The sequence below is a fragment of the Chiloscyllium plagiosum genome, unplaced genomic scaffold, assembly GCF_037043375.1.
Source record: "Chiloscyllium plagiosum isolate Xiang-an unplaced genomic scaffold, Cpla_swu_hap1 HiC_scaffold_4, whole genome shotgun sequence".
In the NCBI taxonomy this organism is placed as follows: domain Eukaryota; kingdom Metazoa; phylum Chordata; class Chondrichthyes; order Orectolobiformes; family Hemiscylliidae; genus Chiloscyllium; species Chiloscyllium plagiosum.
This window is the reverse complement of record NW_028270142.1, coordinates 20072523-20085883: the sequence shown is the minus strand read 5'-3', so window position 1 is coordinate 20085883 and position 13361 is coordinate 20072523. Positions and strand designations below refer to the sequence as shown.

General features: G+C 42.6%; 1 protein-coding gene across 6 annotated transcripts in view; it reads left to right on the top strand.

Annotated features, from left to right (window-relative positions):
- The window catches only part of LOC122549360 (lethal(3)malignant brain tumor-like protein 4), a 312681-nt gene that overhangs the window by 169163 nt on the left and 130157 nt on the right, over positions 1 to 13361 (top strand). For all 6 annotated transcript variants that reach the window (XM_043689041.2, XM_087986018.1, XM_087986019.1 and 3 more), the window contains one exon: positions 2217 to 2319. In XM_043689041.2, the coding sequence (XP_043544976.2) occupies positions 2217 to 2319 (103 nt within the window). The remainder of the gene's footprint in view (positions 1 to 2216; positions 2320 to 13361) is intronic.

Sequence of the window (13361 nt, the reverse complement as noted above, 5' to 3'; positions counted from 1 at the left end):
CCTAACACTATGAGCAATTTAACATGGCCAATTCACCTGACCTGCACATCTTAGGACTGTGGGAGGATACCAGAGCACCCGGAGGAAACCCACGCAGACATGGAGAATGTGCAAACTCCTTACAGACAGTCGCCCGAGGCTTGAATCAATCTTGGGACTCTGGTGCTGTGAGGCAGCAGTGCTAACCACCGAGTCACCGTGCCATCCATTAAGCAGTACCTGAATCCGGATTTGAACCCGGGACCCTCACATTGAAAGTCAGATGGTTAACTACCCAGGCGATTCTTCTGACCCTTGATGTCAGTTCCAGAATTTCCAGTTTGCAGGCTCCAGCCACCTCCTACTCACCATGGAAGTGGTCTCACCAGGGTCTCCACTATCTCCTGGAATAAACGCCGGAACCGTCCCCACCCACCACCAACCTCCTCTGCCTGGCTGAGCTCATCCTCACTCTAAACAACTTTTAGCTCCTCCCACTTTCCTCAGGTCAAAGGGGTGACAATGGGTGCCTGCATGGCGTGCAGTTATTCTCATCTCTTTGTCGGATATATGGAACATTCCTTGTTCCATTCCTATTCCAGCCCCCACCCACAAGTCTTTCTCTGCTATATCGATGATCTCACCATAAACCCACTGACTCCCCCATTCCTTTGCCTACCCAACTGTTTCTCTCTGTCTCTGGGCTCTGTCTTCACCTCTTGTTTCCTCATACCACCTCCCTACCACCCCCCCCCCCCCCCCCCAACCTCCCCTTTAGCATGCATATCAACCTTTTCTGAATTACTATCAGTTCAGAAGAAGGGTCACTGGACCTGAAATGTTAACTCTGCTTTCTCTCCACAGATACAGCCAGACCCGCTGAGTTTCTCCAGTGATTTCTGTTTTTGTTTCTGCACCTGCCGTTCTTTGGGTGTGTTTCTCCCTGTCACTTCTTGGTTTTGAGTTATGTTTAGTAAGTTTCCTAAGTCATCTGCCCCGAGAGTACCTGTTTAAAGCCGCTACCCTTTATTTGTTTTCCATTGTCAATTCTTCAGCTTTGCTCTGTTAACGACTAAAACTAGCCTGAGTTACCTTATAGATTATATTCCCTACAGTATGGAAACAGGCCCTTTGGCCCAACAAGTCCACAACGACCCTCCAAAAAGTAACTCAGCTCGCCCCATTTCCCTACCCTATATTTATCCCTGACTAATGCACCTAACATTATGGGCAATTTAGCATGGCTAATTCACCAAACCCACACATCTTGGAATTGTTTTTGGATTTTATTTTTCCTTGTCAAAGACTTTTAAAAACCCTTACAACCTGTTTTATATTACTCGATAGTTTTTTTCTCATATGCAGCTTTCTGCCTTTTTATTATGTTTTTAACTTTTTGCTGGTTCTGAAAGGGTGTCCATTCCTCTGACCTATCCACCAGTCTTTATGGGTTTGTTCAATATTTTTAATCGTTATCTACCTTGTTTGCCCATGGATGATGCATCCTTCTGAAAGAGTCTTTCATTCTACTGGAATAATTGTTTTGCTGAGAGTTAGTCAAGATCTCCTCAAAAGTCTATCAATGCAGCTCTACTGAGTACCATTTAATCTGGTTTCTCAATTCATTTTAGCCAGCTCTGATTTCACACCCACAGCTACCTATATTTAGGTTTAAAAGAATAGCAATGAACCTTCTTTTCCGTCTTTCAACTGAACATTTGCATAGTTGGATCAGGGTTTCCCAGGATGCAGGCACAATAGTTAAATGTTTGTTGTGGATAGCTCAATGTGTGTTGATTCAACTAACCATCTCTGTCTATCATGACATCCAAATTGGAAAATAAACAAAAATGCAACAAAGTTCCCATTAAAAGCAACAATATAATATTCCAGGCAATAACCCCAAGTTTCTGATATTGTCAAGTAATAATATTTTATTATGCCATTAGAGGCCTTGTTGTGATTGCTATCTTGCACCTGAGATATGTCATTATACTTCACTTTTACTTTGCAAACGTTCAAAGTGAATGGAACAAAATTCTAAGTTCACAGTTGATCCCCAACAGCAAGTTAGAATTACTTTTCTTTTAAAGAATTACAAAATATCAAGTTGAAGTTACAGTTCAATCTAGACAGATTCAACTCATCCAAAACTTAGTCTTTTGATTTCCTAAATTTCCAGATGATTACTATTTCACAATTTAGCATTAGCATTTTTTGTCTTTTTTGCTTTGCAGCTTCACAAGACCTTGTCGCAGTTCCAACTCCTGGAGGATGTCCAACACCTGGATGCAAAGGTGTTGGGCACATCAAAGGTGCCCGGTATACAGGTCATCATAGGTAAGTGGGAAACGCCTTCACCTCTTTCAGACGCAGGACTGTATTTTCAATGCTCCAGCATGTTTTCAGAATTAAGTGCAGAGCAGCAATGTGCTGTCTTTTACAGCTAATGCATGTTTGCGGACGCTGTGTAGCTGTTTGTAGTCTGCATTCAAACAAGACCCTGTGCCAGATGAACTGGAGTAAAACCCAGTGTGCATATGTAAGCAGTCTGAATTAGGCCAATGAGCTACTATTGGAAAATTGTTCACAAGGCAGAAGTGTCTTTCTCCTGTGTGATCCCACCCCTCACTACAGTGTGCATGTGGTAACTGAACAGCACCCTAGGTCTCTTTTATCCAGCATTACTTAGCTGGGAGCAGTGGAAGGAGGGGCAGTGGTTTCCTGTTCTGGTCCAAATGGAAGTGGACCTCTAGAAGCTCGAGGCAGTCCATTCTCTCCGGCTGTAGAAGCAGTTAAACTGGACAAAGAGAATCAGAATAGCTCTCGGGCTGAGGTTATAGAAAGGCATGGCAGGAGGAGGGAGGGGCCTGAAGAGCGGATGTGGCGGGAGTTAATTTCCGAGGCTGGTCTTGCCCAGCCCTCAGTCATGTGATGCTGTGAAGTACACTCCCATCAGCCTTACAAATGCATATTGATAACCCAGAGGACCCAAAGCTCGTGGGAAAACTAAGTCAATCACAAAGAATCCCTATGGTATGGAAGCTGGCCATTTGGCCCATCGAGTTCACACCAACCCTCCATCCCACCCAGACCCACCCCATCCCCATAACCCTGCATTTCCCATGTCTAACCCATCTAACCTGCACACCCAAAAGACAAAATGAACAAAGAAAATTTACAGCCCAGGAACTGGCCCTTCAGCCCTCCAAATCCACTATGTAAACCTACCACCCAATTCTTAAGCATCTGTATCCCTCTGCTCCCCACCTATTCATGCACATGTCCAGACGCACCTTAAATGAATCTACCATGCCTGTCTCTACTACCTCTGCTGGCAACACGTTCCAGGCACCTACCACCCTCTCTGTAAAGTACTTTCCACGTGTATTCCCCCTTAAACTTTTCACCTCTCACCTTGAACGTGTGACCTCTCGTTATTGAATCCCTCACCCTGGGAAAAAGCTTGTCTCTATCCACCCTGTCTAAACCCTTCATGATTTTGTAGACCTCAATCAGGACACTATGGCCAATCTCCCACAGCCGATCCACCTAACCTACATATTTTTGGACCGTGGGAGGAAACCGGAGCACCTGGAGGAAACCCACACTGACGTGGAGGCAATGTGCAAACTCCACACGGGGTGGAATCAAACTTGGGTCCCTGGTGCTGTGCGGCAGCAGTACTAACCACTGAGCCACTGTGCTGCCTAAGACTAAGAAGTAACAGAGCTTTGATATGACAGGCATGTTTAACGTAAAGCTTGCAACTGTAAAGTTTGAAATACTGTTGTAATGTAACAACTGCAGTAACTAATCTGTGCAAGACCAACTCCCACAAACAATAATATAACGTAACTCAGTAGTCTGCTTTTAATTGATTGATGGGCAAATATTAGCCAGGACACCAGGAATTAATCCCCTGTCCTCCTTACAATAGGATTATGGGATCCAACACACCTGCACAGGCAGGTGAGGTCTTGGTTTAACACCTTATGTGATAGACAGCACTTCTGACAGTGAAGCTCTCTTTTAATATTGGAGTAAAGTGTTAGACTTGTTTGCTTTTGCTCAAGACCTGGAGAAGGATTTGAACACGGAGTCTTGTGTCTTGGACAAGAACTGAACAAACACTGACGTGGTAGGCAATGAGTTAGAAAATTTGCTTATTTGTAATAAGATTCATATCTTGGTTTGCCCTGTCACATTATCAAGGCCACTGCTCATGTTGACAAATTAAGTCAAATTTTGTCTTGTAAGACTAATACTCTTGACAGAATTGCTATTACAAGAAATTAGTGAGAGTCTTATGGGACGTGTGCCTTTCACAAAGACATTTAATAATGACGAGTGAATGAATGGCTGGTGCCATGATGGCATTAGTGTAAGATTGAGTGTATGTGGGCTAGTTAAGACTAGGAGAAATAGAAAGGGTATTAAAAAGCTGGCTATAACTCACCAATTCTGCTCTTAACTCATGCATTAGGCTGCCTCCATGCAATCACCTTTTGAGAGTCATAAATTTCCTAGCTGTTTAATTTGAGCCATATTTCATCTGGCCTATGATTTAACAAACCATTCACAAGGTTCCTGGACTTGCTGAAATTTACCACTGAAATGAAGGAAGGACACAATGGCAGCTGGAGCAATCTGGTTCCATCTCCTGAAAGTACTGCTCTAAACACACAGTACATAAAAACTTTTTTCTTATTTGCTAGTCGGGCATACTTTGTTCATAGGAGAAAGTGAGGACTGCAGATGCTGGAGATCAGAACTGAATTTGTTCATAGCAATTTTGCTGTTGAACATTTACTATTCTCTGCATTGCATGGGTGGTACTTTAGCTGCCATAGGTTGGACCTTAGATGAGTGCACCATGACCAGCAACATGCTGCTGAGCTCTTTGTCACTGGATAGCCTGTTGCTCTGAGAGCTGTAGCTGGGGAGCAGCAAGAGGTTGCAAGTCTGGTAGTAGCTTCTCCAAAATGCAGAGGCTGCATTCCACTGACATGTGGTGTGCTTTGAAGGCTCACGTCAGTAGGTCGCAGATAAACCCCACCTCGTGGAAGAAGACGTGTTGACCACTGCATCAGGTGGCCATGTTTTACCAGTCGCTACAGAAGTGGCAGCATTCTTAACATTTTTGCCTTCAGATTTTTCCAGGACTGTGCCAGAGAAATTTCAGGATCTTGTAATCAATTCACAAATGCATAAGACACGTCAGTGAAGGATTCATGATTATATAAACTGCACCAAGGTGATGGCATTCAGGATGAGTGAGTGTTTGGATTTTCATTTCCAACGGGCTCCCTGCAATATGTACAGTTCACATGTCCCCAGGTCACCAGGGGAGCAATTGTTGACCAGTTGGTGCACAACTCAAGAAAAGGTTCATGATGAGCTGTGACGTCCTTGTCCTGTGGCACTTAACGCTGCCTCAAATCTTTGGACCTGGTTGCATACTGAAGAGGAACTGCTAAATGGCCAGTGATGTCCTTTTCAAATGGGGCTGATGATGCTTCTCAAAAACCTGACCCGTAAAACCCATTCGTGCTGCGACAAATTAAACAGTGTTGGAGAGACTGAGCAGGTCTGACGGCATCTATTGGGTGTTGGGGGTGGGGGTGTGAGAGTGACAGAATTAGCATTTCAAGTCCAGTATGATTGTTCTTCAGAAATCTGAGCTCTCAGAATAACTTATGTTCCTGCGAGTTAATTTTTTTCATGTTACATGCAGAGAACACCAAAATCTCTCCATTGCAGTATTTTGTGCTTTCTCTATCTGTCTATCTCCATTTAAGCAATATTTTGCTTGTTTCTTCTTCCCACTAAAGTGAATAGTGTCAAATCTTCCCATATTGTACTCCATCTGCCAAATTTTTGCCTGCTCTTGCCACTTATCTGCATTCCATTATAGACTCTTTGCTCCAGATTTTCAGTCAGAGTCATTGGCAAACAGACACAGGGCAGAAAGAGAGGTAGCCATGGAGCGAGGTGGCCAGAGGTACTGCCTCTGTTCCTGCCTTTGGCCATTTTTATGAAGGTGATGGAGCACAGGGCCCCACCACCTACCCCTTCCTCTGAAGGAAGTTTTGAACAGTGTAGTGGGCTTACTGAGAGCCTGTCTTGGGTAAGTTGATCTAATTTTCAGAGGCGGCTTGATTTTAGAGTCTGCTGGGCTGTACATCAGCTGTGTGAACCAGGAAAGAAGATGGTAGTAGTTTAATACATGAATAAAATGGTTGTACTTCTTCTTTGAATACTTTAACACAGATACTTTATATCCATGCTCAGTAAGGCGAGTTATGACAGTGCTTTGATTGCAAGATGTAAACAATACGTTTCCAAGATTTTACTTTTGCCAACTGTCAAGTGAAAGATCAATATTTTAAATGTGGAAAAATTCATCAGATAAGTTACAGCAGTTTGTCTGATGGATATAAAGGGAGATTATACTTCACGCTCTTGAAAGTGTGACCTAGTTGAATACTTGAGTGTAAACATTTCATCTTTTACCATTGCCTTTATGTATTCCATCTAGAAGTTTCTTGAGACAGCAGTTCTTATGACTGTTTACTCAAGGTTTTATGGCCACTTGACTGCAATCCAACAGCCTGTTCTTTATCAGAGCTTCCCATTGTTTATGCAGATGCTTTGAAGATCCACTTTGTTTTCTTGGAGTTTATGGACTATTTGGTGGCTTCCAGTGAAAGAGTCATAGTCATAGATTTAATAACATAGAAACAGACTCTTTGGTTCAACTAGTCCATGCTGACCATAATCCCGAACTAAACTAGTCCCACCTGCCCATGCCCGGCCCATGTTCCTCCAAACCTTTCCTATTCGTGTACTTATCCAAACGTCTTTTAAATGTTGTAAATGTACCTATATCCACCACTTCCTCAGCAAGTTTGTTCCACATGCAAACCACCCTGTGTGTAAAACAATTTGCCCCATACATCTTTTTTAAATGTCTCTCCTGTCACCTTAGAAATATGCGCTCAGTCTTGAAATCCGACTTCCTAAGGAAAAGATACCTACCATTAACTCTATTATACTCCCCATGGTTTTATGAACTTGCATCAGATCACCTCTCAACCTCCTATGCTCCAGTGCAGTTTTAATTCTGTTCATAAAATAAACAATGAATAAGGGGATAGGGTGAGGGTGATTTAAAATGGACCTGTAAATAGCAGATTGAGAAGCTATGGATTGCTTTGGAAGCACAGGCTCAGGAAGTTTGGGAAAGGAAGCCAGCCTTGCCACCAACCTATTCTGGACTCTGCCTGCCTCCACTCCAATTAAACCAGGATCCCAACAACATCCTGCATGCCAGCAATCTCAAGACCGAGACAAAATTGCAAATGCTGGATTAATCCCACCTCCCGATTTCTGCCTCAGAAGTTAATACTCTGGCCGTTTGTGATCGCCACACAAGTTGCTTTCCCATTTTGTGTTATCAGCAAATTTGGCTACAATACCATCAGAATCTCCATCCACGTTATTACCAGATATTGCAAATAGTTGAGGCCCTTTTGCTGAATCCTGTAGCACTTTCCTTGTTACTGTTTGCCAGAAATTAATTTATTTATCTCGATCCTCTTTTTACTCTGCGTTAGGCCTTATCCATGCTTATTTGTCACCCAAAATACCATAAGTTATTATCTTGTGCAATAAACGTTTGGAAATCCAAATATAAGACTGATTTCCCTTAATCCACCCTGTTTATTGCAACTTCAAAGCCCCCGAGTGAACAGGATTTCCCCTTTCATAAAGCCATGTTAATCCTTTCTGATGATTCTGGTTTTCTACATGTCCTGCCAATACTTCCTTGATAATAGATTTGAGTATTTTGCCAATGCTGGGAGTTTAATTCACTGGCCTATAAGTTCCCACTTTTTGTTCTCCCATCTGCCTTGAATGGAATTATGCTTGCAATTTCCCAATCCACTGGGACCTTTACAGAATCAAAAGAATTTTGGAAGATTATAGCAAATGCATCCACAATACTCATAGATGAATAGATTACACAAACCTAGGGCGAAAGTGAGGACTACAGATGCTGGAGATTAGAGTCGAGAGTGTGGTGCTGGAAAAGCACAGCAGGTCAGGCAGCAGCCAAGGAGCAGGCGAATCGATGTTTTGGGCAAAAGGTCTTCATCAGGAATCCAAGGGACCGAGTAGCCAAAACCTTGTAATTTTTTTTTAAAAAATTAAGCTATATTTGTAATCAAGCTGTTCAGAGATGTTATTGCACACTTCTGGAGCAGGTATGACTTGACAGGCCTCTCGGTCCAGAGGTAAGGACACTACCACTGTGCCACAAGAGGACCCACGCAAAACCTTTTAAAACATGATTGGAAACAGCTTTCCAGTTGCACAAACAACTGTTAACCATTATCCGTTCCTTTCTGCCAATATGCCAATTTTGGATCCAGCTGGCCAATTTCCTTTTCAACATGAGATATTTATTTTTCTAATCGGTCTTCCATGTCGAGGCATGATAGAAGTTTGCTGAACACTTTGTGAGCTACACTGACTCATTTCTCCATTGGCCCTTGTTACCACCTCAGAAAAAGAATCAAATCAAGTTAGTCAGGCACAGAAACAAAAGGAAAGAACTGCAGATACCGGAAATCTGAAACGCAAAGAGAAAACGTTGGCAAACCTCAGCAGCTCTGATGGGGCATGTAGAGAGAGAAGCAGAGTTAATGTTTCAAATCCCATGACCCTCCTCAAAGGTGAGGGAACCTGTGGGATTCTTCACCACAGAAGGCTTGGGAAGCCTAGCGATTGAGATGAAGAGAAATTTCCTCACTCCAAAGGTAGTGAGCCTATGGAATTTTATAATGGCCAGAGCTGTAAAATACCACTGATTTCCGATACTGCCTCCTCTGGGTGGTGAATTGCAAGATCTGTGGAGGTCCATTTTTGGTCCTGTCCCTCCACTTCATGCTTGCCTTTCTGTAAAGGTGGTAAGAACTGCTCAAATTGATTGTAATGATGTGTTCACCTGATGGATGTAATGCATCTGGTGAGGATAATAATGATAATTTATTAAAGAAGAAATGATAAACAGAGTGATTAGATTAGATTAGATTAGATTAGATTAGATTAGATTACTTACAGTGTGGAAACAGGCCCTTCGGCCCAACAAGTCCACACCACCCCGCCGAAGCGCAACCCACCCATACCCCTACAGTTACCCCTTACCTAATCCCACTGGCAATTTAGCATGGCCAATTCACCTAACCTGCACATCTTTGGACTGTGGGAGGAAACCGGAGCACCCGGAGGAAACCCACGCAGACACGGGGAGAACGTACAAACCCCACACAGTCAGTCGCCTGAGGCGGGAAACACTCGCCTGAGTGACACTGGTTGATGGATTGGGGATGCGAGGAAGTTCATTGAAAGATAAGGCTGAGTGCATGTGTAGTGAATGTGGCTGTGAGAATGATGAAGACCTTAATACATAGGAATGAAAATTGGCCATTCATCCCTTCTAGTCTGCTCCGCTATTCAATGAGATCATGGCTGATCCGATCATCCTCCATTCCACTTTGTTTTTCTTTCTCTCCCATAACCTTTGATTCCATATTATTAAAAACCTGTCTGGCTCAGTCTGAATGTTCTTAATAGCTTAGTCTCAAGAGCCTTCTGTGTAAAGAGTGACTACCCACAAGATTGAGTCAAAGGACTCTGTTTCTTATTGTTTGCTACTGGAGATTCTCCAAATAAATTTATTGGGTTTCATACAGTGAATTGACAACATGAGATGAGAGATCCCGTAGAATTGACTAAGGAAATGTTTTAATTCAGAAGCACAGATTTTAATATGGCGTAGGTGTACATGTTTCTTCAAAGTTTGGCAACAGCATGTAAAGTGGAACAAGACTAAAAGATTTCACAGGTGAAAATGAAAGAATGAACAAATATGTTAAAATGCGAATGTGACAAGCAGGAGGCAAATTATTGGTATTATTGCCTTTACAGGATTTTGAAAGCAAATTTTAGTGGTCCATACAAGGTAGTTAGGAGAGTTATTAAAAGTGACTTAATTAATTACTGATCACAGGAAGAGGAATTGGTACACCACATAAAGATGATGAAACAATATAATTGTATGGAATAGGATAAGGAAGAACAAGTGTATCAGGAGCTTCGAGTATCACAGGTTGTCAGAATTAGAAGGAGAAGCAGACAGTTGTCAAAGCAAACCTGCTACAATTCGAGTAGCCAATATGGAAATACTGGGATAGTTAGACGCTGTCTCGTATTTGGAGGGAGGATAATAGGAGGCTCCATTAAGACTACGCAAGAAGTACGAGGAAATCTGTTGAGATATGCCTGGATGTATTAAGTTAGCTCTGAATGACTTGGACACATGAGAGTCAATGCAAATAAAAGTGGTAGTGAAATCTGAAGGACAGGATTAATTAATACATGAAAGTGCAGGCACTGGTCAGGGATGGTCTGCATGGATCTGTTGAAGGTGAATCTTGTCTGACTAACTGAGGTTTTTGCAAAGGTGACTAAATATATTGATAATGTGTAATGCAGTTGGTGTGGTTTGCATGGATTTCAATAAGGCCTTTCACAAGGTCCCATATAAAGGCTGGTCTAAAAGGGAACAGTCCATGGGATCCAAGGCAAGTTGGCAAACTGGATCCAAAGTGGATTTACAAATGGAAGGCAAAGGGTGATGGTGGAGGAATGCTTTTCTGTTTGGAAGCCTGTGACCAGTGGTGTACCACAGGGCTTGGTGCTGGGACCCCTGCTGTTAGTTATGTACATTAAATACTTGGATGTGAATCTAGAGGGTATAATTAGTAATTTTGTAGATGACATAAAATTAGTGGTGTTGGGGATGGTCTCAGGCTGCACTCTGATATTGATCAATTGGTAAACTTGACAGAGTAGTGGTAGATACAATTTAATCCTGATAAGTGCAAAGTGATGTATTTTGGAAGGTGTAACAAGGAACGATGAATGGTAGATCCCTTGGGAATACCGAGGAACGAAGGGACCTTGGTGTGCAAGTCCATAGATCCCTGACGGTGTCAACACAGGTATACAGAGTGGTGAAGAAGGTATATGGAATGCTTGCTTCATTAGTCATGGTGTAGAATATAGGAACAAAGAAATCTTTTCACAACTTTGTAAAACATAGGTTAAACCACAGATAGAGTATTAAGTGCAGTTCTGGTTGCCACACTATGGGAAGGAAGTGGAGATGGTGCAGAGGGAATTCACCAGAATAATGCCTGGGATAAAAAGTGTCAGTCATGAGGAGAGACAGGCTAGGCTGGGTTTGTTTTCTTGTAGTAGATTTCGAAGCTCCTTGGATGCTGCCTGAACTGCTGTGCTCTTCCAGCACCACTAATCCAGAATCTGGTTTCCAGCATCTGCAGTCATTGTTTTTACCTACCTGATGGGAGATCTGATTGAGGTATAGAGTTATGAGACAGAGTCAAACAGTCAGGGCAGGCAGGGACAAGGTAGAAATAATAAATTAAACTGCATTTATTTCAATGCAAGGGGCCTAACAGGGAAGGCAGATGAACTCAGGGCATGGTTAGGAAAATGGGACTGTGATATCATAGCAATTATAGAAATGTGGCTCAGGGATGGGCAGGACTGGCAGCTTAATGTTCCAAGATACAAATGCTCCAGGAAGGATCGAAAGGGAGGCAAGAGAGGAGAGGGAGTGGCATTTTTGATAAGGGATAGCATTACAGCTGTACTGAGGGAGGATATTCCCGGAAATACATCCAGGGAAGTTATTTGGGTGGAACTAAGAAATAAGAAAGGGATGATCACCTTATTGGGATTGTATTATAGACCCCCCTAATAGTCAGAGAGAAATTAAGAAACAAACTTGTAAGGAGATCTCAGCTATCTGTAAGAACAATAGGGAGGTTATGGTAGGGGATTTTAACTTTCCAGACATAGACTGGGACTGCCATAGTGTTAAGAGTTTAGATGGAGAGAAATTTCTTAAGTGCGTACAAGACAATTTTCTGATTCAGTATGTGGATGTACCTACTGGAGAAGGTGCAAAACTTGACCTACTCTTGGGAAATAAGGCAGGGCAGGTGACTGAGGTGTCAGTGGTGGAGCACTTTGGGGCCACTGACCATAATTCTATTAGATTTAAAATAGTGATGGAAAAGGATAGACCAGATCTAAAAGTTGAAGTTCTAAATTGAAGAAAGACCAATTTTGATCGTATTAGGCAAGAACATCTGAAAGCTGATTGGGGGCAGATGTTCGCAGGTAAAGGGATGGCTGGAAAATGGGAAGCGTTCAGAAATGAGATAACAAGAATCCAGAAAAAGTATATTCCTGTCAGGGTGAAAGGAAAGGCTGGTAGGTAAAGGGAATGCTGGATGACTAAAGAAATTGAGGGTTTGGTTAAGAAAAAGAAGGAAGCATATGTAAGGTATAGACAGGATAGATCGAGTGAATCCTTAGAAGAGTATAAAGGAAGTAGAAGTATACTTAAGAGGGAAATCAGGAGGGCAAAAAAGGACATGAGATAGCTTTGGCAAATAGTATTAAGGAGAATACAAAGGATTTTTACAAATATATTAAGGACAAAAGGGTAACTAGTGAGAGAATAGGGCCCCTCAAAGATCAGCAAGGCAGCCTTTGTGTGGAGCCGCAGAAAATGGGGGAGATACTAAATGAGTATTTTGCAGCAGTATTTACTGTAGAAAAGATATGGAAGATATCGACTGTAGGGAAATAGATGGTGACATCTTGCAAAATGTCCAGATTACAGAGGAGGAAGTGCTTGATGTCTTGAAATGGGTAAAGGTGGATAAATCCCCAGGACCTGATCAGGTGTACCTGAGAACTCTGTGGGAAGCTAGAGAAGTGATTGCTGGGCCTCTTGCTGAGATATTTGTACCATCAATAGTCACAGGTGCCAGAAGACTGGAGGTTGGCTAACGTGGTGCCACTGTTTAAGAAGGGTGGTAAATATAAGCCAGGGAACTATAGACCAGTGAGCCTGACCTTGGTGGTGGGCAAGTTGTTGGAGGGAATCCTGAGGGACAGGATGTACATGTATTTGGAAAGGAAAGGACTGATTAGGGATAGTCAACATGGCTTTGTGCGTGGGAAATCATGTCTCACAAACTTGATTGAATTTTTTGATGAAGTAACAAAGAGGATTGATGAGGGCAGAGCAGTAGATGTGATCTATATGGACTTCAGTAAGGCGTTCGACAAGGTTTCCCATGGGGGACTGATTAGCAAGGTTAGATCTCATGGAATAAAGGGAGAACTAGCCACTTGGATACAGAACTGGCTCAAAGGTAGAAGACAGAGGTTGGTGGTGGAGTGTTGTTTTTCAGACTGGAGGCTTGTGACCA